At 30.4% G+C, this 25519-nt stretch overlaps 1 protein-coding gene across 1 annotated transcript; it reads left to right on the top strand.

Moving 5' to 3' along the window:
• Positions 1-11121: 11121 nt before the first annotated feature.
• On the top strand, positions 11122-25075 carry LOC124840904 (pleiotropic drug resistance protein 2-like). The gene is made up of 20 exons (XM_047317043.2): positions 11122-11677; positions 11868-11988; positions 17401-17489; positions 17852-17936; positions 18202-18492; positions 18584-18674; positions 18802-19702; positions 20041-20201; positions 20343-20446; positions 20526-20691; positions 20762-20842; positions 21316-21443; positions 21615-21947; positions 22210-22500; positions 22590-22673; positions 22742-22875; positions 22986-23213; positions 23617-23788; positions 24035-24289; positions 24596-25075. The coding sequence occupies exons 1-20, from the start codon at positions 11274-11276 to the stop codon at positions 24863-24865; spliced, it is 4389 nt and encodes a 1462-aa protein (XP_047172999.2). The 5' UTR covers positions 11122-11273; the 3' UTR covers positions 24866-25075.
• The last annotated feature ends 444 nt before the right edge of the window (positions 25076-25519 follow it).

Genomic DNA, 25519 nt, shown 5'->3' with positions numbered 1-25519 from the left:
AACAAAAGGATAACTAATGTGTTTAATTAGTACTGCACTGTTAAACGAACTTGTGAACCTTAAACAGAGAAAACAGTTAAAGTTTGATGGTAGTAAGGAATTAACAGAAACTTGCTTCATACTCTTCTCTTTATGGCTTAGCTAACCAAGAAATCAAGAACCTGATCCTCACCAATATCCAAAAACTTTAAAATGGAACCAGTATCTTCATTCAAATAATTGTTCATTTTCCATACTCTCACGGTTGGTAACCAAATCATTCTTTATCATTTATCGTTAATTAGAAATATATTTTTTAATTTATTTATAAACATTATTTTATAAGCATAATTATAAATAATATTTGATTGACATAATTATGAACTGATAAACATTTTTAATAATAATATTTAATTAATTGAGTGTATATATTCATGACTGAAAGAGTTACGAGTTTTTCTACTTTACTTCTTTTACTTCTTAACATGCATGTTGATCACTTAGTACATAAGAAAGCATCCGTGTTTGTTTGTTAGAACTTGAAGTGTGCAAATACAAAAGGAAAAGAAAAAAGGAGATGGTAATACTTAGAATCTCCCACAAGTGAAAGAAAGCCTAGGAATGAAGGAAAAGGTACACATAAAATACTGTAAATGATTCCAAATCCACCGGGATATAGGCTAAGATTATGGATAAAATATTCGCTAGATATTTTAAATTTATTTTATAATTTAATTTTGTAAAATTGAATTAGATTTAAAATATATTTTTCAATAAAAATAATTTTAAAAACTCAATTTAGTGATTTCGTTTTATTTAGTATTTAATACAATTATTTTTTTACACATACATTTAAATCGGACAATATACAGTATAATAAATTAATAAATAATTTAAGCTTAAATTTATTTTAATTAATTACTAAAAATGAATTTATTCATCTTTTAACCAAATCGATTGTTCAATGCTAAAACTGACATAAATAATATAATTAAGAGACTAAATTCTCTAATTTATTAAGTACACAATTAAAAAAAAATCTTGCTTAATGTAAAATTTTCATAGTACGTTCATAGAACTTATTTAAGTCAATAAATTTGTATATTTCAATATATTTGAATGTAATAAAATAGAATTCTATTTTCTATAACAATAATAATAATAATTTAACATCCAATTTCGAAGTAAATAAATAAAAATAAAAAATAAGAAAATAAAAATTAATGGTTGAAGAAGAAAATAATAAAATAAAGGTTTAAACTCTCGGATGGTTCTTATATTTGTATGGAAATCTTAGTTGGGTCATCATATTTGAAACTGTCTCAATTGGGTCATAATATTTGTAAAATTGAGTCAATTTTACCCTATCCGTCAAGTTGTCTCAGATGGCGTTAACTTGAGCTAACGTGGTACACATTTTTTCTGCTAATGTAAAACTGTTATATTACGTGGAATTTTTTATTTAAATTAACAGTGGTTGATGTGGCACATGAGAGAAGACGAACACAGGAACGTGACCCAGCCATCAGAACCTTGGTAGTCACCGCGTAACACCTCCACCGAAACCTGCAAAATAGAAAAATCAAACCAGCCCCAATCCATTTCACACTGCAATACCCAACACCAAGAAGCTAAATGAGGAAGGTGGTGAAGGGTCTAACATAAGCAGAACCCATATAGAAAGGCATCCATTACTGCTATAGAAAGGTCTTCAGCTCCTTTTTACTGCATCCCCTCCCAACAACTCTAATTTTCGATGACCCACTACTGCATCCCCTCCCAACAACCCTAATTTTCGATAACCCCATCAAATAGATATAAATTGAACCCAAAAAGCGTCGGCTTTTCTGACTCAAAAAAACTACAAATCTTTTTTTCTTCTTCTTTGTTTGACATCCAAGTTCTGACAAGGAAGACTCACTTAAGCCATTGCTCACAAAAAGAGAAGAACAAAGTGAAAGGCCCCAGCAAAAGTCCCTGCTCTACATGACTCGCAGGGTTGAAGGAAAATCAAGCAAACTACCTCAATTGATACAAATTGATTTTTCTTACAGTATCACTGTTTAAGATCCAATTAAACCTGCCCCTGCGACCCCTCTGGAATGGAAAATGAGAGAAAACTCACCCTGGCGTGACAAAGAACCTTGAGGGTTAACCTAAGCAGACACCGAAATGATGCCTCCACCGCCTAGAATAAGAAGAAAAAATGATAGAGAATAACTAAGGCTTAAGAGGAAAGATGAAGACGATGGAGGATGATGAAGGTTCTCCAGCAAATCTAGCCAGGTTCGCGCATTTCTCCAACAAATTTCATGAGGTTCGTGCGCCTTTCCAGCAAATTTCACGAGGTTCGTGTGCCTCTCCAGCAAGTTTCACGAGGTTCGTGCGTCTTGCCAGCAAGTTTCACGAGGTTCGTGCGTCTCTCCAGCAAGTTTCACGAGGTTCGTGCGTCTCTCCAGCAAGTTTCACGAGGTTCGTGCGTCTCTCCAGCAAGTTTCACGAGGTTCGTGCGTCTCTCCAGCAAGTTTCACGAGGTTCGTGCGTCTCTCCAGCAAGTTTCACGAGGTTCGTGTGCCTTTTCAGCAAATTTCACGAGGTTCGTGCGCCTCTTCAGCAAATTTCACGAGGTTTTGTGCGCCTCTTCAGCAAATTTCACGAGGTTCGTGCGTCTCTCCATCAAATTTCACGAGGTTTGTGCGCCTCTCTTGCAAATTTCACGAGGCTCGTGCGTCTCTCCAGCAAATTTAACGAGGTTCGTGCGCCTCTCCAGCAAATTTCACGAGGTTCGTGCGCCTCTCCAGCAAGTTTCACGAGGTTCGTGCGTCTCTTCAGCAAATTTCACGAGGTTTGTGCGCCTCTCCAGCAAATTTCATGAGGTTTATGCGTCTTTCCATCAAATTTCACGAGGTTCGTGCATCTCTCCCATAAATTTCACGTGGTTCGTGCGTCTTTCCAGCAAATTTCATGAGGTTCGTGCGCCTTTCCAATAAATTTCACGAGGTTCGCGCGCTTCTTTCAGCAAATTTCACGAGGTTCGTGTGTCTCTCCAACAAATTTCACGAAGTTTGTGCACTTCTCCAACAAATTTCATGAAGTTCATACGTCTCTCTAACTAATTTCACGAGATTCGTGTACTTCTCCAACAAATTTCACGAGATTCTTGCGCTTTTCACAGTCGCGGTTGCGATAATAATTTTAATTGTATTGTTTACTTTCAAAACCAAGTTAGTTTCACTATTGTTTAAGATTACCTTAGTATTAAGTTTTGTCGGAATTAAATGTAGTTTGAACAATTCTAACGCTGGCCATTCAATCGTAGTCCGTCTATGACTTCTATACTCATTTTCATTCGCTGCATGAGCCTACAATAATAAATTTTGACATTATCTCCAGACCTGCACACCAAATCAATGCACACAGAGACATGACAATGTAAAATATAAAAATGAAATAAAGTTGTTAATATTAAGAATAATTATTAGTCAACATGTGTGAGTTAATTTTCTTGTTCAATGATAAAGATTTTTATCTATTTTGAATATTAAATTTGACCTACATAAATGAAAATGTTTTCTAGAATAATTTAGTTTCCTTTTAATAACTTTATTCATCTTAATTCAAACTATATTAGGAGTTTCTACGCAAATTATTGCTTTTTAGCTATATTTAATTCTTTTAATTTACGAGATTGTCGAGATAAGCGTGTAAAAGTTAACAAAGTTGAGTCGCATCATTTTCAAGCTTAATTCGATAACATTTTTCCAACTCAACTTCATTACATATATGGTTTGAAAGCTAATCAAGATATAGAAGTATTCAATGTTTCACATTTATTGACTTACGTGTGAATTTAGAACTTCATAGTATTTTTATTGTTTTATATGTGTCTGGTTGAAAAACATTGTTGTTTATGTAAAAAAAAAAATCCTCATTTCTTATTCATCCTAAGAATTATTTTAAAAGTAAGTATAATTTATTTAATAGCTATTTTAAGTTATAAAAATGGAGAAAATAGGAAACTCAGTATTATTAATGAAGAGGAGAATATGGTTGGTGAATGGTTATTAGTTAAAACAGAAAGTTAGAAGTGGCATTCATAAACAATTAATGCATTAACTGGACAAGAAATGACGCATAGTTGGGTTCTTCTAGCTATGACAATTTTCTGTCTGATGTGTTCTTTTCTCATTTAATTTGTTTTGAGGTGTCACCTTTTCTATCTCTTTCTCAATTTTGTCATTTTTCTACAATTTATCTTTTCCATTTTTTTTTCTTTCCTTTTCATCAAACATCATATAAATTAAGATGTGTAACGTAAATTATGCATGTAATATATATATATATATATATATATATATATATATATATATATATATATATATATATATATATATATATATATATATTTATTTTTAATATAATACCTCGATCTACATAATCATATACAATATAATATAAAACCTCTAAGCATGTCCATGGGTGTTATTAGGACTTACAATTTGCGGCACAACAATAAATATCATGGTAAAAAATTCATACTATGTAACCATAATAAAAATAAGTTATAATTTTTTTTTATCAACAAGAATAAGTTAACATGAAACAATTTAAAATAAAGATATTGATATTAGTTTATAACATAATTCCTTACTTTACAATCTCTTATCATATACACATGGTCTCAATAAAGGTTTTTATGAATTTTATTCCATATTATATTCATTATTTGATTACAAAATTATAATTCAACACCTTGTGGAACACCAATAATATATGTTTCACAAAATATTAACAATTGATTTGTGAATCAAAATCTATTAGCATATCAATATCACCTTGATGCAGTAAGTTTTGTACAGAAATTTCATAATTTAAATTTATTTATATAAATAAATAAAAGAAAATAACTAAATTCAATTGAAATTAGTACTTTTCTTACGCGAATTAACATGACTTATGAATTTTTTCAAATGAACCTATCTGTCTATTAAATCTTTGACGATTATGCACGACATACCAACAATTTTAGTACTTTATGTCGAAAAGGTAAATTTCTTTCACTAAGAAATTTAAAAGAGAACTAAAACTCACCAAATTATTGATGTTAATAAGAACACTAAAAATCATGACTTCTTCATTCTTTGAGAGACAGGCAAGAAATGATGGACCCAATTATATATATATATATATATATATATATATATATATATATATATATATATATATTTTGATATTTTTGGTTTTATATAAATAAATTAATAAAAAATAAAAAGGTTTAAGAGATAATAACTTATCCTTTCTTGTATTAAAATTTTAAAGAATAATTCTGATGTATTATTTCTAAGAGTAGAGTACCATATATATATACACACAAGGATCCTATAATTCTTCCTCTATTAAAGGAATGACAGGTGTACAAATTTGTACAAATTATAATAATATCTAAATTATAACTGACAACAATATTTGATGGTCTAATATCCGTTAATAGAATATTTGGCATATCTTAACACCCCCACTCAAGTTGGTGCATGGATATCACACATTCCCAACTTGAATAGAGACTCATTAAACAATCTTCTTGACACTCCTTTGGTGAAAACATCAGTCAACTGCAATTCTGATCTTAAAAAAAGAAATGAAATTATTCCAGCTTCAAGCTTCTCTTTGATGAAATGTCTATCAATCTCCACATGCTTTGTTTTATCATGTTGCACAGGATTGTGAGCAATTGCTATAGTCGAAGTATTGTCACAGTACAAACTCAGCTTCATTTGGTTTAAAGCCCAAATCTGATAGCACATTTTTAATCCACAAAAGTTCACATATATACACCTAGTGTCATGTCTCTGAATTACGCTTGAGCACTATATTGCTACTACAAGTTGTTTTTTACTCCTCCAAGTTACAAGATTTTCTCCTACAAAAGTAAAGTATCTAGAGGTAGATCTTCTATCATCTTTTGAACCTGCCCAATCTGCATCAATGTACCCTTCTACCTTTAAGTTTCCATGATTTGAGAACAAAATTCCTTTTCCAGGAGCGAACTTCAAATATCTCAAAATCTTCTCAACAACATCCGTATGAAGCTTTCGTGGGTCATGCATAAATTGACTAACAACATTCACTTCATAGGTGATATATGAACGTGTATGACACAAATAAATTAATTTTTCTACCAGCCTTTGGTATCTTCCTCTGTCTATGCTTGCTGAATTTGAGCATTGAAAGAGTTATGATTTTGATCAATTAGTGTATCAGCTGGTTTACTCCCAAGCAGCCCAGTTTTCGTTAGTAAGTCAATAGTATATTTTCTTTGACATAGAAAATACCATGTTTTGATTTATCAACTTCAATACCCAAAAAATATTTGAGGTTTTTAAGATGTTTCATCTCAAATTCAGATGCAAGGTATTGTTGTGAGTTAGAAATCTCATCTTGGTCATTTCCTGTAACAATCATGTCATCTACATATATAATCAAAGTTGTAATTTTTCCTTTTCCTCTCTTCAAAAATAAGGTGTGATCATAATTACTTCTATAGCCAAAAGCCTTCATAAACTTGGCAAATCTTCCAAACCATGCTCTTGGGGATTGTTTTAATCCATATAGAGTATTCTTTTATTTGCAAACCTTAATTCCAATTGAATCGGTCATGTCTAGTGGAGAATTCATATAAATTTCTTCTGAAATTTCTCCATGTAGGAAAACATTTTTCACATCAAATTGTAGAAGAGGCCAATCTTGGTTTGCAGCTAGCGACAGAAGTATTCTCACAGTGTTGAGTTTGGCTACCGGTGCAAAACGTCTCTTCTCTTGGTAATCTACACCATAAGACTGAGTGTAATTTTTGGCCACAAGTCGTGCTTTATACCTCTCAGTAGTTCCATCAGCTTTATGCTTAATTGTAAAGACCCATTTGCAGCCCACAATAGTTCCATAAACTTAATACTATTATTATAAAATGATTTAAGAGATAAGAACTTATCCTTTCTACAAAGTATTAAAATGTTTGAAGAATAATTCTGATGTATTATTTTAAAGAGTAGAATATCATATATGTACACACAAAGATTCTATAATCCTTCATTTATTAAAGGAATCACAGGTGCACAAATTTGCACAAATTATAATAATATCTAAATTTATAAGTAACACAATATTTGATTGCCTAATATCTGTTAATAGAATATTTGATATATCTTAACACAAAAGGATAAGTGAATTATAAATATATATACTTATAAAATTTTTTAATTTCAATAAAAATCCTCATTTTAAACTTATAACTTTTTTAAAATATTAAAAATGTAAATGTCAAATCATACTTGTAGTTTTTAAGTAAGTTAATATAGATTTAAAGTATATTAAATAAAAATTTACAAGTTTTATTTTATATTTAAATTTTTAATATTTAAAAAAATTAGAAGTTTAAAATAGGTATTTTTTTACATTTAAATTGAGAAATAAAATTAATTTGAATATTTAGGTGAAGTAATTTAATGTAAAAATTGAAAAAAATATTTCAATTTGTATATATAAGCTGTAACTCAACTGAATTACTAATTTGATCTAACTTGAAAGAAAAAACATTGTTTAATTTATAAAAAAATAAATAAAATAAGTCAAAATTTAAAATATAAAAATTAAATTGTATACAAGATACTGAAAAATGATACAACTACTACTTAATGATACTGTGATGTAACATGACATTAGCTTACACGTGACAAAAATAAATAAAAATAAATAAATATATAATTTAAAAATATTACAAACTAATATGAAACATACTAACACAACATTAACGTCAATCTAACATAAATAACCTAATTATATAATTTTTAAAAACTAAATTCTTACTAAATAAAAATTAATATCTAATTAAAATTTTCAAACAAATAAGACAAAGGGAATTTCAGCCTTAAAATCTTTATCTTGAGATATTATGTTATACAGTAAAAAAGAAAAAAAAAATCAATGCTTTAAGTCTTCTCATTCTGGTGGTGAAATTTCGTCTTCTCCCTCCATTAACGATTAATTAATAAATAATTAATACTTCTTTGTATTATAGTGGGTCAAGCTCACACTACTAGGGTTGGTTTCTAAGGATGACGCAAATTGAGTTTGGTTACAGCGGTAGAAGGTGGATCCTATTATGGCAGACACAAAATGGATTATAATTTGTTGTTAGGGTTGACTTTTTCTCCATACATGGAATTATGAGATGAGAATGATAATATCACTTTTTCCATTTTATTAATTAACAATTGAATTTAGTTTAAAGTTTGATTCAATCAAGTGCTTATTCCTGCACTCCAACCCTTTTTCCTATACCTATAAATATTTTAAAATTTTTAATCTAATCCTTCTGACACATATAAAAGTTTTTCATTAAGTTAATTTCTTTTTAATTTTTTTTCCTATTCAATACTTTCTTCATCTCTCTCTACACCCATTTGCACCCTTTTCTTTCAATCCTTACGCTCTTAAGCTTCACCCTCAAAACTAGGTAAATTGTTTCTCTCAAATATGCATTTGAAACACTTAAGATTTGTCTTGTTGGTTTCAAACCCAATTTGTGTTGCATTTTGTACGTTGTGGTATTGGAAATAAGGTCAAGATGTAAAGGAATTAATACAAAATTCGGTGAAAGCTTAATCGATTTACCTTTAATCAAATATTAGAAAGTGGGTTTAAGCCTAACCAAATATTAGAAAGTGGGTTTAAGCCCAACTCAACCTCACCAAACCAGCTTGTAAGGTGAGGTTTGCATCCCACTTATATATTATAATTTGTCCTTTTCTCTAGTCGATGTGGGACTTCTAACACACTCCTTCACGCTGAGGTATAGATATCTCGAGCTTGATAGTAAAAATGGGTGGTCCGATAGTAGTCTGACAACAGGTGGAAAAGAAATGCCCAAGAAACAAGAAATATGTTATTAGAAGAAGGAACAACTGCAAAAGTCATTCAATTTCACAACCTCAAATTGGATAAAAATTTCACAACGCGAATTTCTGAAAACTTGTTCAGATTCCTCAAAAATCAATCCAGGGTTACGAGTGATTAAAACACCAAATTGTTTCTCATTGAAAACCCTAGAAAGCAAAGTTAAAACATAAAATATAACAAGGCGAGAGTAACAGAGGAAATAGCCATAGAAGGTGAAGAAATTGTAGGAAAGCCAAGAACGAAAGGTAGAAGATGAAGATATTGACACTAACTGTTGGTTGCGGAAGAACGTGATCAAGAATTAATTTTCTTCTGATACCATTATGAGAAAAAAAAAGGATGAAAATTATGTATCTTATTCAATAACAAGGAGAGAGTACAATTGATATATATATATATATATATATATATATATATATATATATATATATAACTATTTAAAACAATATAAAAACAAAATATAAATATATAAACAAAAATACACAAAATATGAACGAAAAATAAATTAAATCCAATATCAAAATTGACTCGATTTACCTTCGACTTCTTCCTCATTCGTCTTTACTCGAATTAGACACACATTAATTTTGTATTTTCTAAACATACAAATAAAAACGGCTAAAATATCTAAATATAAACAAGTGATTAACTTTATTCATTAAATATAAACGTTTTAAGATTAGATTCCAAACTTCTAAACATTTAAATTAAATAAAGTTAATCTTTCTTAGTTATGTGAAATTGTATACCGTAATCTTCTTCTTAGGATATGGACACGGTAATATTTTTTTAAAGAACAAAAAATACCGGTGTAATGTGTCTTAAGCAATAAAAAAAAAGTAAAATATAACACAAAAGTAGAGTATTTCTCGTGCTTAGTGTAATTTATTCTCTTACTTTTATTATAAAAGAAGCTTAACTTTAATTTTGGTGTCATGTGATGTCACATGAGTAGGACTTATTCATCTTTACCTAACAGGATTAAATAGATTGTACGTGGGACATGCATAGTAATAACAAGTCAGTAAGGATCACTTTCTCAGGATGTAGCTTTCAGAGCTCAACCCCTTACCTTAATTTCTTTATACTAATAAGTGAAAATATATATGTGGGTCTTCTTTTCTCTATTAATAATAATGAAAAGACAAAAACTAATTTTTGTTATTAAGTTTATAAAAAAAATATGAAAATAGAAAATAAATATAAAATAGATAATTTTTATAATTTTATAGTGCTAATTATTGAAATTAAAAAATAATTTTAAAATAAAAAGTTAAAATAATAAATTTATTTATATTAATGAAGATAAAATTTAAGGTAAAATGCTTACAGTAAAATATCAGTTATAAAAATAAATTTCCTTTATTAACGCATAATTAAAAATCGCAATTGTTGGATTACAACCGTACCCATTCTGCAGAAGGAAATGGTGGTTTCATGACATTTCACTGTATTTGTTTATTATGCTATCTTAAAATATAGAAACTAGTCACGTATAGGGTTACGGAACCACTTGTTTTAGCTTCGTATGGACAAACTGAAGAAGTTTCGTTGAAAAAACTTCCTCTAGTTACTAATAGCATTTGTGACCTATCTGTGTATGGAACTGTGTGCAAAATTTATTTGATAGATATGAGGATTATATTCATATGATAATATATATTTTACTTTTTTATTTGAAAACGTTGATATGTGATTATTGGTTAATAAAATTCAAAGATTTAAAAACTTAATTAATCTTTAATGAGATACATGTGATTATTAATTAAAAACTACATTATTTAGCGCTATTTAATAATTACTCGTATAGAAAGAACAGGGTGTTGTTTGTACCTTGAAAAGCATAATTTTTAATAATTAGCAAGGTCAAAGACATAATTTTAAAGTCAAAAAGATATTTTTGGTTTTATTTTGAATAAAAAATATCATTTGATCCTCATCTATTTTTTTTCTTTTATATTTAAAATAGTTTATATAAGAAACATTTTCTTCCATCTTCTGGCTTTAAAAATATATATAAATTTAAAGCAAAAATGGAAAATATATTTTGTAAGGAAACTTCCCTTGACAAAATGAACTAAAAAAACATAAAGTGAAGGCCCCACACATACCTTCATTTTGAAAATAAGTACAGATAAAAAAAAAAAAAAAAGAGTTGACAGCCATTATTCATAGCAACTGAGCAATCAGAACGGTTGGTTTGAAGCAATCCGGTGGAAGCTTTTAAAATTGAGTCACAAATAAATGATTTGGGGCTTGAGAAAATTTCCCATCATTTTGGCTTTCCCACTCACAAGAACTATCACTTTCACTCCATCTATCGGTGAAAGCTCACAGAGATGGAGGAAGGGGTGGATGCAGATGGGGTGGTGCGGTCAGTGAGCAGCTTGAGGATGAGCATAGGATCTCTGAGCAGAAGAAGCTGGGTGTCAGCTGGTGTTTCTGAGGTGTGGGGTGCTGGACATGGTGGTGATGTCTTTGACAGAAGCACAAGATTGGATCATCATGACGATGATGAAGAAGAGCTCAAGTGGGCAGCCATAGAGAGGCTTCCAACATTTGAAAGGCTAAGGAAAAGCCTCGTCAAAAGGGTCTTAGAAGAGACCGGAACCTTCGATTATGAAGAGGTCGATATATCCAACCTAGGTTTTCAGAACAAGAAGAAACTCCTCCATGCCATTCTAACCACCGTTGAACAAGACAACGAGAGGTTTCTCCGTCGCATGAGGGAGAGGATTGATAGGTCAGCTTCTATTATTTTCTTTATCATTTCACCGACATAAGAAGGTGTTTGTTTATTCACTTTTTTTTCCGCAGTTGCTGTCTGTCTGTCTGTCATGTTTGGACTAGAAATTCTTCGTATGTTAATTTGTTGTGTGGCTTGAAAGGATGTTGATTACGAAGTTTCATGTTAAATTTGTTGTGTTGATCAGGGTGGGTATAGAGATTCCAAAAGTTGAAGTCCGATTTGAAGATTTGTTTGTGGAAGGAGATGCATTTAATGGAAGCAGAGCACTGCCAACCTTGGTGAACTCCACCATGAATGCGATGGAGGTATTTTGTTTCTTCCCTTTATAGTTTTGATACTAACTAAAAACCATCCACACTGATACATTCAAGAAAATTAATACATAACAACTTGTGTTTTATACTTGCTTCTCCCTATGCTCTTCATTTTCTAAAAATACATTGTTTCATCAGTTAATGATAAACTTGCTTAAAGGGATGTGGATTCAGAAATCCACAGATAAATTCCTTAAAAATATTTTTTTTCTTCACAAAACTAGGGTTGGTAAAAGATTAATGGTACGGTTACCCAATGTTACATTCATTCATTTTATACATTATACAAAAATAAAATAGTCATAAAAAAATAAATTTTTTACATTTTTTTAAAAGAAAAGAATAAAAAATAAAATAAATAATATTAAATAAATATAATAAATTTATGTGTGTGAAAATATTTTGTTTTTATTAAAAATGAATTTCACATGATCAATCAAATATATACTTCAGTAAAATGACTTATAATTTGAAAATTTTACTTAAACTGAATCCAACTAATTTAAACAAATTCAAGATATTAAATGTGCGTAACCAAACTAAAAAAATACTTCAAAGAATCCAACTTGTTTTATACCACACTGTGATTTAATTTATTACTTTTAAATTATTAAATATAAATTAAAAACAAATGAACTAGCATATGAGCTAGTCCTTGAATCATAAAATATTACGAAAAAAATTCAAATTAGGTCAGGCTAACCCACTTTCCACCTTTAGCTAATCCATTTCACAACTCCATATGACATTAACTCAAATTGAAGAATTTAATTAAATGATTTAAAATATATTAATAACTTACTAAAATTTAATTTTAATATATTTTTTCTATTAATATCAAAGAATTAAGTTTATAAAATAAAGAAACAATATTCATAATAAAAATGTGTATCTTTTTATATTTTAAGAACACGTAAAACTAACAAAATAAATAGTCAAACCCTAAACCTAAATTCACCGGTTCCTTAGCTATTACTTAATGTCTAGTTAATATTAACTATACAAATTAATAGTAATTTTTTAACTCGAATATTTTATTAAAAGAGACAGAATATAGTTACAGATTAGTTAAATATTTATGAGTTAGACTGTTTAAATAAATAAACAGCAATGTCAATAAAATCAATTAATGTTTTTTGGCTTAGTTTTTGTCATAATTCTTTTAAATACATTAAAATTCTTAAAGTGATAAACAATATAGGAACAAGCGAGTAATTATAACATTTAATAATGTGGACATAATGTTTCTCAATTAATAACAAATAGTGTTCCTATATTGTCGAAATATTGTTGTAAAGTTAAGATATTTTTTTAATGAGATACTTGAAAACTTATTCTTTGTAATTTCGGTTTAATTATACATTTTATTACTCAACAATTGTTATCAAATTGAATAATTTTCTATTCATGCTTTTCAAATTTATTATGAGTTTTTCAATACATTTTATTACGAAAATTTCAATGTTTAGACATTTTATCATCTATTTTTTTTTTGACACATTTTATCATAATACTAGTTTAATTTACACAACGACATCATTAAAACAAAACTGATAAAGCAAAGTATTTTTTAGAAATATGTAAATACCTTATTATATTTTTAATATATAAGTAATATGTGTGCAAATTTTTAAAATATAATAATAATATGTACAAAGAAACAATTCAATTGTAAAATGGTTTTAAATATGATTTTTAAATACGCTTTTATATGATTTCTAATCCTTTAGTTTAACCAATAGTTGTGACGTCGGATAATAGTTAATAAGATCTTAAGATAAAAGCATTAGATTAAAGAAATAATGAACAAAATTTACAAATAATTATGGATAATATTTTATTTAATTTTAATGTTTTTATTAATTATCTTCAATACGTTAGTAATCATAAAATACTGAAAAATGCTTTGATATCCTTTGTTCTTAACACACTTTCTTTTTCTCTGAGAATGATTTTACTCACTGCAAATCTGACATCACATACCAAAAATAAACTAATTGACATGATTTTACTCTTTTCTGAAAGTTGTCTTACAATCAAATCACAGCATCAAATTTTTGTTTCCTTCTCTCAATAAATATCAAATAACTAGAATTTCAAAAAACTGAATACGGAAACATACGACTGAACTTATTGTAAATTATAAAAGTATATATAACATCAATTGATGAATTAAGTAAAAAAGGTTTCATTAAAAATATTTTAGATAGTAATTTTACGTATATATATAAATACTTTTTACAATACAATCTTTCAATTTTATTTTCATAAGGTAAGTCATTAAGACTGATTAAGAAAACCATTTAACATATCAATTTTTTTAATAAAACTATTTAAGGGAATATAATTCTAATTAGATTTTAAAACCAATCATACGTTCAAGAATTCATAAAAAAGAACATATATTTTTTAGATAGTATAAAACTATTATGAGTGCATTCATTACCAACTACCAAGATAGGTTACTGATAGTAATAAATTCTGATTCAACAGGTATGATGTGATCATAATAATACCTTCTTCTAATGGTATTTACTTAAAGGAACATAACTTTTTTTAGCACTCTTAATTATTATTTTTTATAGAAAAGAACAGAAGCAAAAGCAAGACTTGTTCTTGATAATATCTAGTGCAAGAATTTTGTCGTGAAAGACCATGTCGGCAAGCATTATAGATTTGAATTATTTGGTTCTGACATGAAGCCGATAATGTTGTGTTTGGTTCTTCTTTTCTCTTAGCTAAATGATTTTCAACAAATTCCCTTGCTAGAGTCATGTCATTTTAGAAGATAATGTTCCAATTTTGTAGCCAAAAGATATTACATTTCTCATCAAGGGGACACGATGAGTTGATGTTGTTCACTTCTGAATCAGCTGAAGAAGTTTTTTCCATCTGACACATATAAATTTAGTATTTATTAACTAAAGTTAAAGTTTCATTTAATAATCTGTATAATATATTACCTCTGAAAAAAATTAGAATCATATATTTAGGCGTGTTTTTAATATTTTTTAAATTAAAACTGAAATTTCATAGGGATAAAAGTTAGTACTAAGGGTCAAGATGTTATATTTAAATATATCAAAAGAGAGGTTCTTTTTTGTATTCACATGCATTTTTCTGGGTAATGAGAAATGAATAAATGGGTGAAAATAAAAATAAATAGGAATAATTGATGGAGGTAGTTTGAAAAAATAAATTTAAAAGTGGTGTGGCTTATCAGTACTCTTTTATTCTATTTTTTATTTTTATTTTCTTATTTCTTCTTTTTTCTTTATTTTAAAGACGTTTTTTCACTTATTTTCATCAATACCTTTTATTTATTTCTATTTATTGATAAATTTCTATTCTCTCTGTCAAACAAAATGTTTAGTGTGATAACATTATAATCAACTGAAAATTTTAAATTGCTTTGGAAAATATAAGTAATTCTTTGATATCGCATAACAAATATCTTTTCAGTAAAGACTTTCTTTTTAATTTTTTTATTAACTCAAAATTTTTACACAAATTTCATCAACTAACAAATAATGGTTTTAAGTTAGGAAAATTCCAATAAATTTTCTATTTAAAGACAATGAAGTAAAACATTAATCTTTCTATTTAAAAATATGATAATATAATGCTTAAAATTCATTAATTTTAACACATAATAATATCTAACATAAATTTAAAAATATTAAAAAAAATGTTTAACACGAATCAACTAAAAAAATATAATCTTCAGTTTTTCAATTAAATTATTATATTTTTACAAGTTTAAGGAATTTGTTTCTTTTTCTTCATGTACTATTTTTTTAACTTGAAAATTATACAGAACAAATATCTTTTTATATAAATAAATTTACGATAAACAAATTCTTTCAATTACAAAATATTAAATATAAAAATCATGATGTCTAAATACTAAACACGTAAGCCTAAATAAAATGTGTGGACTGTTTTAGAAAATCAAGAAACAAAAGCGATAGTACTTAAATATATTTGAATGAGTGTCAATGTTTATGAAAAAAAAACTTTAAATGAGACTTAAGAGTGTTGGGTGTTACCTGTTATTACCAATAATATAATAGTTTTCTAAAACAATATATATATATATATATATATATATATATATATATATATATATATATATATATATATATATATATATATAATGACTTTATATAGTTTAACACACAATCAACAAGTTGGATTCATAGATTTATCAATCCAAACTAATTAGATCATTTTAGATAAAAAAAAGAAGAAGAAAAAAGTATACAGGTAATTTATACTCTTTAACATCTATTAAATCATCACATGTTTCTCTATGGTTAAATAATAAAAGTTAAACTACGGCTAATAGTACATATGATATTTTGTTTTAATCTTTAACTAAAAAAGTTATTTTCCACAATTCTTTTTTTTCTTTTCCATATATATATGTATATATATATATTTGTTTTTTTTTTTGTGGAGAAAGAAAATAGGAAGCTAAGAAAAAGTAGTTGAGGAAGAACCTTTTGTGTTGTTGGGTGTGAATAGTTTTAAATAGTTGAACATTACATGTTCCTAACTTTGATCTTGAAATCTCCTTTAATGGACCTACTCTCATGTAACACCTACCTGCATTCACGCTTAATTTAATACACACTAGACAAATATCATAACAAAATATGGGCGACAGAAAAAAAAATTCAAGAAAGAAACTTTAATTTTTGTCCAAAATATTTTTTCCTTACATATTTGTTTATGTTATATCCAGAAGTAAATATTTTAACTGCTAATAGCAAAGTAAGATAAATTTAAGAATATATTTTCCTGCTTATGATTGCTACCAAATTACATTTTCTGTGTACTACAGTTTATATGGTTTTTTGTATTAACTTTCTTAAAGGTCACGGCCAATAAAAAATTTATACGCATGTTTATTAAACTATAGATTTTAAGTCAATTTTATATTCATTATGTGAATATTTTTATATTTGAGCATTTTTTTTTCTGGAGAAAAATAGATTTATTTATATAAGTGATAAAATTACGTATTATGAGAGAAAAAATAATAAAAAATGTTTTCATTGCCAATGGTGTTACCTCTATATTATCACAAACAAATTTAAAAAAATTTGAGATAATGAAATAAAAGTGTGGGTCTCTTAAGAAAAAATAAAGATTTTTAAAGAAAACAAAATTATAAGAAAAAACTAAATTAACTTTAAAAAAATAAAATTAATGTGTATAAACTTGAAGAAATTTTTTTAAATGTTTATTTTCTAATTTTGTATAAGGTAATTTATTTATATCACCAGCCATCAACCTCAACATTTTTCTTTTAAGTCCAATAACCTTAGTTATTTGATTTGAAGTCTTTTAAAGCATTTGTCCAATGATATTTTCTTCTTCTTGGTTTGTGGCAAACAGAGAGTTCTTGGATCAGTTAATCTTCTTCCATCAAAGAAAACAGTTATCAAGATACTCCAAGGTGTTAGTGGAATTGTCAAGCCTGCAAGGTACTTCACACAAGTTAAATCGGTGTTGCAGTGTACATTTTCTAAAACTTAAAAAAGAGTATTAACATTGTTCTGTAGTAGCAGGATCTTAGTCTCAATTGAACCTCACCTTATGTCAAATGAGAAAAACAAAAGAAAAAAAAAAGGCTTTTGATAGAATTGCGATCACAGTTGAATAACAAAGATTTTGTTGTTGTTGATCCTGTTGAAGTCTGCACAAAATATTTTCTATAGGGAAATGTGTCCCGTTCTGTTTCAAATCAAAGAAATGCATTTAGAAAAATACACAAACTATGTTGCTAACTTCTTATTGTTATTTTTTATGCCTTTTCTCTGTATAAACTTTCTCAAACACTCTCCAGATTGACCTTGCTTTTGGGGCCCCCAAGATCAGGAAAAACTACACTGTTGCAAGCACTTGCTGGGAAACTGGACAGGGATTTAAGGGTTGGCTATCCTCTTGCTCCATCTTTAATAAACTGGACAGTGCCTTGTCTTGTTTTTAAGGATTTTCATTGTTAAAATTTTGTGCTCATTCTTCTATATTTATATGTGCATTATTTCTTACACGATGAATATGATTGGTTTCCCAGAATTGTGATTATATATTGTACTTCTTCTCACCTATGGATCATAGATAAAGAAGTCAAGTAAATAAACAGTAAAAAATCCAAGTTTTGACAATGGCATCATCAAATTTGTTCATCAACAGGTTTCCGGAAGAGTCACTTACTGTGGTCATGAGTTATCAGAATTTGTTCCTCAAAGAACATGTGCTTATATTAGTCAGCATAATGTTCATCATGGAGAGATGACAGTAAGAGAAACGCTAGATTTTTCTGGACGCTGCTTGGGAGTTGGAACACGGCATGAGCTACTATTAGAATTGATAAAGCGAGAAAAACAGGCTGGACTTAAACCAGATCCAGAGATAGATGCCTTCATGAAAGCCACAGCAGTGGAAGGTCAAGAAACAAGTCTCATTACAGATTATGTTCTCAAGGTTTGGTTCCTCTATTTCTATTTGATCACTGTGTTTTCCGTCGCTATATCAGGTTTCTTGCCATCTGACATATCAAAGACAATGAACTCAGGTTCTTGGATTGGAAATATGTGCTGATACTTTGGTGGGAGATGAGATGAGGAGGGGAATATCTGGTGGAGAGAAAAAGAGGTTAACTACAGGTATGAGAAAAAATTATAAGAAAGTTTTATCTTACTAAGATGAATGTCTCCTTCAATTACTTCTTTCCATTTCAAAATCTCGTGTTTGTTCAATGCTCAAGCACTGGCTTTCATATCATGGATGCAGGTGAGATGTTGGTGGGACCTGCAAAAGTGTTCTTAATGGATGAGATTTCAACTGGTTTGGATAGTTCCACAACCTTCCAAATAGTCAAGTTCTTGAAGCAGCTAGTGCATGTGATGGATGTAACAATGATAATCTCTCTTTTACAGCCTGCACCAGAAGCATTTAACCTTTTTGATGACATAATCTTGCTTTCAGAAGGCCACATTGTCTATCAAGGTCCACGTGAGAGTGTTCTCAGCTTTTTCGAGAGTGTGGGCTTCAAATGCCCCGAAAGGAAAGGTGTTGCAGACTTCTTACAGGAGGTTACTTCCAGAAAGGACCAAGAGCAATACTGGTTCGCAAGGGACAAGCCTTACCATTATGTCAGCGTTCCTCAGTTTGTAGCTCACTTCAACGATTTTGGCATTGGCCAACAACTTTCCCAAGAACTTCAGGTTCCTTATGACCGTGCCAAAACTCACCCTGCTGCTTTGGTTAAAGATAAATATGGGATCTCAAAACTAGAACTCTTGAAGGCATGCTTTGCAAGAGAGTGGCTACTGATGAAGCGCAGTGCTTTTCTATACATATTTAAAACTACTCAGATTACGATAATGTCATTGATTACTATGACAGTGTTTTTTAGGACACAAATGAGAAGTGGTCACCTTGAGGATGGGGTAAAATACTATGGTGCACTGTTCTTTAGCCTCACAAACATAATGTTCAATGGAATGGCTGAGCTTGCAATGACTATTTTTAGACTTCCGGTTTTCTTCAAGCAAAGAGATTCACTGTTTTATCCAGCATGGGCTTTTGCACTTCCCATATGGATCTTTCGAATTCCTCTCTCTATTGTAGAGTCCGGATTATGGGTTGTCCTTACTTACTACACCGTAGGGTATGCTCCAGCTGCAAGTAGGTATGAAAGTATGCTAATTCATTTAAAAGAATCAACCATTCCAGAAGTTTATACTGCTACATGTAGATCTACTATAACTTGTTTTCATTCCTTGGATGAAAATTGCTAATTGAATCATGGCGTGTTTATGATTTGTTATCTATGTGTGCGTGTGTTTTAGACTTTCATGGTACTATTTGGTGCATGCTGCAGAATGACTTTATAAACAGTTTTGTACTCTGGGAGTATTCTTTTGAAAGTGTAACTAATTGCACACTTTCCATGTTCATTTGTTTTATTGACTTGCAAGTAGCCAGAAGTTAACTGTCTTCAGTAATAAATCTAAGCAATTATTGCAGATTTTTTGGTCAGTTCTTAGCATTTGTCTGCGTCCACCAAATGGGTATCTCACTGTTCCGATTCATTGCTGCTCTTGGGAGAACACAGGTTGTGGCAAACACTTTTGGTTTCTTTGTACTGCTACTCATTTATGTTCTTGGTGGGTTCATTATTGCCAAAGGTGAGCCTCATTATTCTTCTGCGTTCTCTACTCAACTAGTAAAATGAAAATGGAATTATGCATGACGGAAAGCACTACACATTCACTCAAGTAACTGTGCCAAGAAGAATGTTCATGCAACTTGAATAATTTCCTTTACAGATAACCTTGAACCCTGGATGAAATGGGGCTATTATGTTTCTCCTATGATGTATGGTCAGAACGCCATTGCTATCAATGAATTCCTTGCCCCGAGATGGAGTGCTGTAAGATCTTTAAACATGCGGATAATTTTTCTCTTTTACAATTTCTTTTGAAAACTGAATTCTTTTATCTACTTTCCAGCCCAACGTGGACAGGAGAATTCCTGGGCGTACAGTTGGGGAGGCCCTTCTCAAGGTTAGAAGCATGTATACTGAAGAATATTGGTACTGGATATGTATCGGTGCTCTTCTAGGCTTTTCTCTGCTTTTCAACATTTGTTTCATAATTGCTTTGACATTTCTGAATCGTAAGTTCTCTACTGCTGCTTGTTTCTCCTACTGCCATAAAACTGTCTCTGACAACATCTTGAATACCAGCATATGGAGATTCTAAATCTATTATTATAGAGGAGAAAATCGAGAAAAAAGGAGCTGAAGAAAGGAGTTTCATTTCAGCTGGTAAATCATTTGAAAGCAATCTTACCTTTTTCTTTCTTTGCATATATTGTAAAATTTGAGAGAATGTTTTCTAGTTTCAGTTTCTGTTTCTGCTTCGTTTCCTGTTATTCAGTGTTTGTACAGGAAATAATACCTTTTATTGTTTTCCTTTTATTTTCTGTTTTCAGTTTTTCCCGTATAAACTTCAAAAATCAGGAAACAAAGTGAAAAAATATTTGTTAAACCAAATGGTCCTTAAACTTTCTTGCTGCAACGTTCAACACCACCAAGTTTCTCGGTTTCATAACTTTCATCACAATGAGTACTTTGCCCTGCATGGTTTGAAATGAATTTTCTATCTGAGCTTTGCTAGGATTTTGTCATGTTTTCAACTTTAATTTCATACTCAATTGTTATTTACACCAAATGTATGTCTGCTATTATAATGTATTTCTTTTCAATACAAACTAAATGGTTAGATATTGATATGGCAGAAAAAAACAGCCGAGAGAATTCAACTCCTGAAGAAGACACTTTAACAACCAAGAGGGGAATGGTGTTACCCTTTAGGCCTCTGTCGATTGCCTTTGATCACGTGAATTACTACATCAATATGCCAACCGTAAATTCTACACACTCTAGTCCAAGTTTAATCTCCAACTGTCATTCGCTTCAGCATTGTTTCTCACTACTTTCTTTTCCTACTTTTGACAAATATCTGTGTTCATCAACTACTTTTACATTTGTGTTAATCTTCCAGTGTACAATATGTTAACACTGTTGTTCATATCAGGAAATGGAAAAACACGGAATTGAAGGGAGTCGACTTCAACTACTAAGAGATGTCAGTGGTGTTTTCAGGCCCGGAGTACTAACAGCATTAGTAGGTGTAACTGGTGCTGGAAAAACCACATTGATGGATGTTCTAGCTGGAAGAAAAACTGGTGGTTATATTGAAGGAAGCATCAACATATCTGGTTACCCAAAAAAGCAAGCAACTTTTGCTCGGATTAGTGGATATTGTGAGCAGAATGATATCCACTCTCCAAATATCACAGTGCACGAATCTGTTATGTTTTCTGCTTGGTTGCGTCTAGGCAAGGAGGTCAACAGTAAAACAAGGAAGGTGTGTCTCATGATTTCTCTCTCTATATAAAACGTTATATATTCCTAATCTCCATACTCAAAATTGAGAGTAACCTTTGTTTTTATGAACTCGTTCTCCTTTAGGATCATACTATAAAAACCATTGGCCCAAGTTTCCAACATTTTGCCATTTGTCATACCACTGATCTTTCAATTCTGGAGCAGTGCTTTACTTACTAAAATTATCTTCGTTGATGTAACTGTTACAAAGAATTATTCTTAAACAGTCTTTCTTCTCGCAGATGTTTGTGGAAGAAGTTATGAACCTTGTTGAGCTACATCCAGTGAGAAATTTTATAGTAGGTCTTCCTGGGATTAATGGTTTATCAACTGAACAAAGAAAGAGACTCACCATTGCTGTAGAATTAGTTGCCAATCCTTCCATCATCTTTATGGACGAGCCAACGTCTGGTCTTGATGCTAGAGCTGCAGCAATTGTCATGCGCACTGTCAGAAATACAGCGGATACAGGTAGAACTATCGTCTGCACAATTCATCAACCAAGCATTGACTTATTCGAAGCTTTCGATGAGGTACAACTTCCAAATATTTAGAAGATGAAATTATTATTTCTATGTTAATAATAAGGCTCAATGCTATATTAACTTAACCTTCTCTTCAGCTGCTTTTGATGAAAAGAGGAGGACAACTCATATATAATGGTCCCTTAGGTCAACAATCTCAGAAGCTTATAGAGTACTTTGAGGTGAGTATAACTTCTACACAGCAAAATGTATAGATTCTCAAAGTAAATAAACTTGTATCTATTTGCAGGCTATTCCTGGAGTTCCTAAAATCAAAGAAGGTTATAATCCTGCAACTTGGGCTTTGGAGATCAGTTCTCCAGCAGTTGAGAGTCAGCTCGGTGTAGACTATGCAGAACTGTACAAGAAGTCAGAATTGTATCAGTTAAGTATTAATTGAAGTTGTATTCCCAGAGTACTATCACTGTTTCACTTTTTTAATCTGAAATTATACATGGTCTTCTCTTTTCATTTCTGACATCAACTATTTGCAGGAGGAATCAAGAACTTATTAAAGAGCTAAGCACACCTTCAGAGGGAACAAAAGATCTTGATTTCCCTAATAAATACTCCCAGTCCTTCATTACTCAATGTATAGCTTGCTTCTGGAAACAGAACTTGTCCTACTGGAGGAATCCACAGTATAATGCAATCCGGCTCTTCATGTCAACAACTATAGGTGTTATTTTTGGACTCGTTTTCTGGAAAAAAGGAAAGAAAATGTAAGTCCATATGTTCTGCTGTGTATTGTGCTTACGGAAAACATGGATTAACTTTTGATAGAATAACCCATGAATCAAGTGAGATCAAATGATCATACATTCCTAGTTGGAGACCAATAGAACAATTTAAAGCTTTGTTCATAGTGGATGATACTTCCTATCCTAATTTTAAAATCAGGAAGAAAATAGGTCGTGTTGAAATATTTGTAGGAATCGTCAATATTTTGTCAGTTGTTACTTCATGCAACAGATGGGATAGAAGTGCACAACCATCTACAAGAACTCTTTCTTATCTCAATTTGTTTAAAAAAAAGTCATTGCAAATGGTCAAAGGGAAAAAACCATGTCTATTTTCACGATCATGAAATGTGACTAAAGTGAGGATAAAATACATTTTCTGCAGAGATACGGAGCAAGATCTAATGAATCTAATGGGAGCTGTCTTTACTGCTGTTTTCTTCCTTGGAGGGTCCAACACCACTAGCGTTCAACCCATAGTTGCAATAGAAAGAACAGTCTTATACCGTGAAAAGGCAGCTGGATTGTACTCATCTCTACCTTATGCAATTGGTCAGGTAAATGCAGCTATCATTTCGCAGAAAACAAGACAAAAATAATTGATAGTTTATGAGCGTGTTTTGATACCCAACCAAAAACTGGAACCAACTATTTCAATTCTTCTATAATTGATTTCAATTCCACGTTAAAAGTCACAGCAACTAATAGTTGCTTCCACTTTTCCAATTATGGTGGTTATCCAAACACGCACTGATTCTCAACGACTGAGCAAATTTATGATATCTATGAGCATTGTGCTGCAGGTGGCAGTGGAATGTATTTATGTTGGAATACAGACATTTACATTTAGTGTTATCCTTTTCTCAATGATGGGGTTCCTTTGGCAAGTTGATAAGTTCTTGTGGTTCTACTTCTTTATGTTCATTTCGTTTGTCTACTTCACTCTTTATGGCATGATGACTGCAGCTCTAACACCAAACCCTCAAATTGCTGCAATTGTTATGGCCTTCTTTCTAGTGTTTTGGAACGTATTCTCAGGCTTCATTATCCCAAAATCGGTAAGTATACCAAACAATAATTAAATAAACTGTTCACTGGCCTGCGTTAAATGTAGTTCAAAAATGATACATTGAGTGCACTAGTTGAAATTCTCTTGCAATCTATTCTTAAAAGTCAGCTTGGATAAACTTTTCAATAACCACTTACCGGGAAAGAAGATAAAGAAAAAAAGCATTAACTTGTGCACCCAACTTATGGAGAAATTGAATGAGACTTGATTGATATTTTAGTTATACTGAATCACAAGAACTTCAATAACAGCTTACAGAAACTAAAAGTATCGGCTGCTTCACATGTTTTTGCAGAAAATTCCAATATGGTGGAGGTGGTATTACTGGGGATGTCCAACTGCATGGAGTTTATATGGCCTAGTGACTTCCCAGGTGGGAGACAAAGCTAATAACATTCTGGTGCCTGGATCCAAATCTGTGTCAGTAAAAGCATACCTTCGAAAAGAGTTCGGCTATGACTATGACTTCCTTGGAGTTGTTGTTGCGGCTCTTATTGCTTTTGTCACATTGTTTCTTTTTGTTTTTGCATATGGTATCAAGGTTCTTAATTTCCAGAAGAGATAAGTAACACATACTATACATGAACAGAATAAACACAAACAAAAAGTAAAAGAGTAAGGAAAGACATTTGAAGGTTTTTTTAAGAATAGATAAGTAGCATTATGCTTTTCCATACTGTCAGAAATTTTCAATTGTATGCAGTTATTGATCATTGTTCAATATATGAACCGACATACCCTTCCCAAGTGTACAAATAAAAATGACTGTTGTGTATATTAGCAGTGTGAGCTTATGGACTATTTTTATAGCGAACTCTTGTATTTGTTTTTTAACTTATAAGCACCAATCATGTTAACTTCTGACATATATTTTATGAATCTACAAAATGACATTTATTTTAATCTATGCTAATGACAAACAATAGATAAAATGAATAACTTTTTTTGTTGAAAGTAAATACATTCTACCAGCAAGTATAATGTAGTACTTATATTTTTTCCGGTTTGTCAGAAGTACTTTTCTTCGGAGATAATTCTACTTACGAAACGGGTGGTCATTAAATGAGGGAAAATTTTTCAGCGTAGATTCAAATTTTGGTTCGTCATGCTGTGAGAGACCAACTCCTTATGTTAAACATGATCTTATTAGTTTAGTTGTTCGTATTGATTCTTAAATTGCAGCAACTTTCTTTTACTAAAAAGTTAAGTATCTTGAAAA

The sequence above is a fragment of the Vigna umbellata genome, chromosome 8 (assembly GCF_029865625.1).
Source record: "Vigna umbellata cultivar VRB3 chromosome 8, Vumbellata_1.0, whole genome shotgun sequence".
Taxonomy (NCBI): Eukaryota; Viridiplantae; Streptophyta; class Magnoliopsida; order Fabales; family Fabaceae; genus Vigna; species Vigna umbellata.
This window is presented reverse-complemented; position numbering and strand designations above follow the sequence as displayed.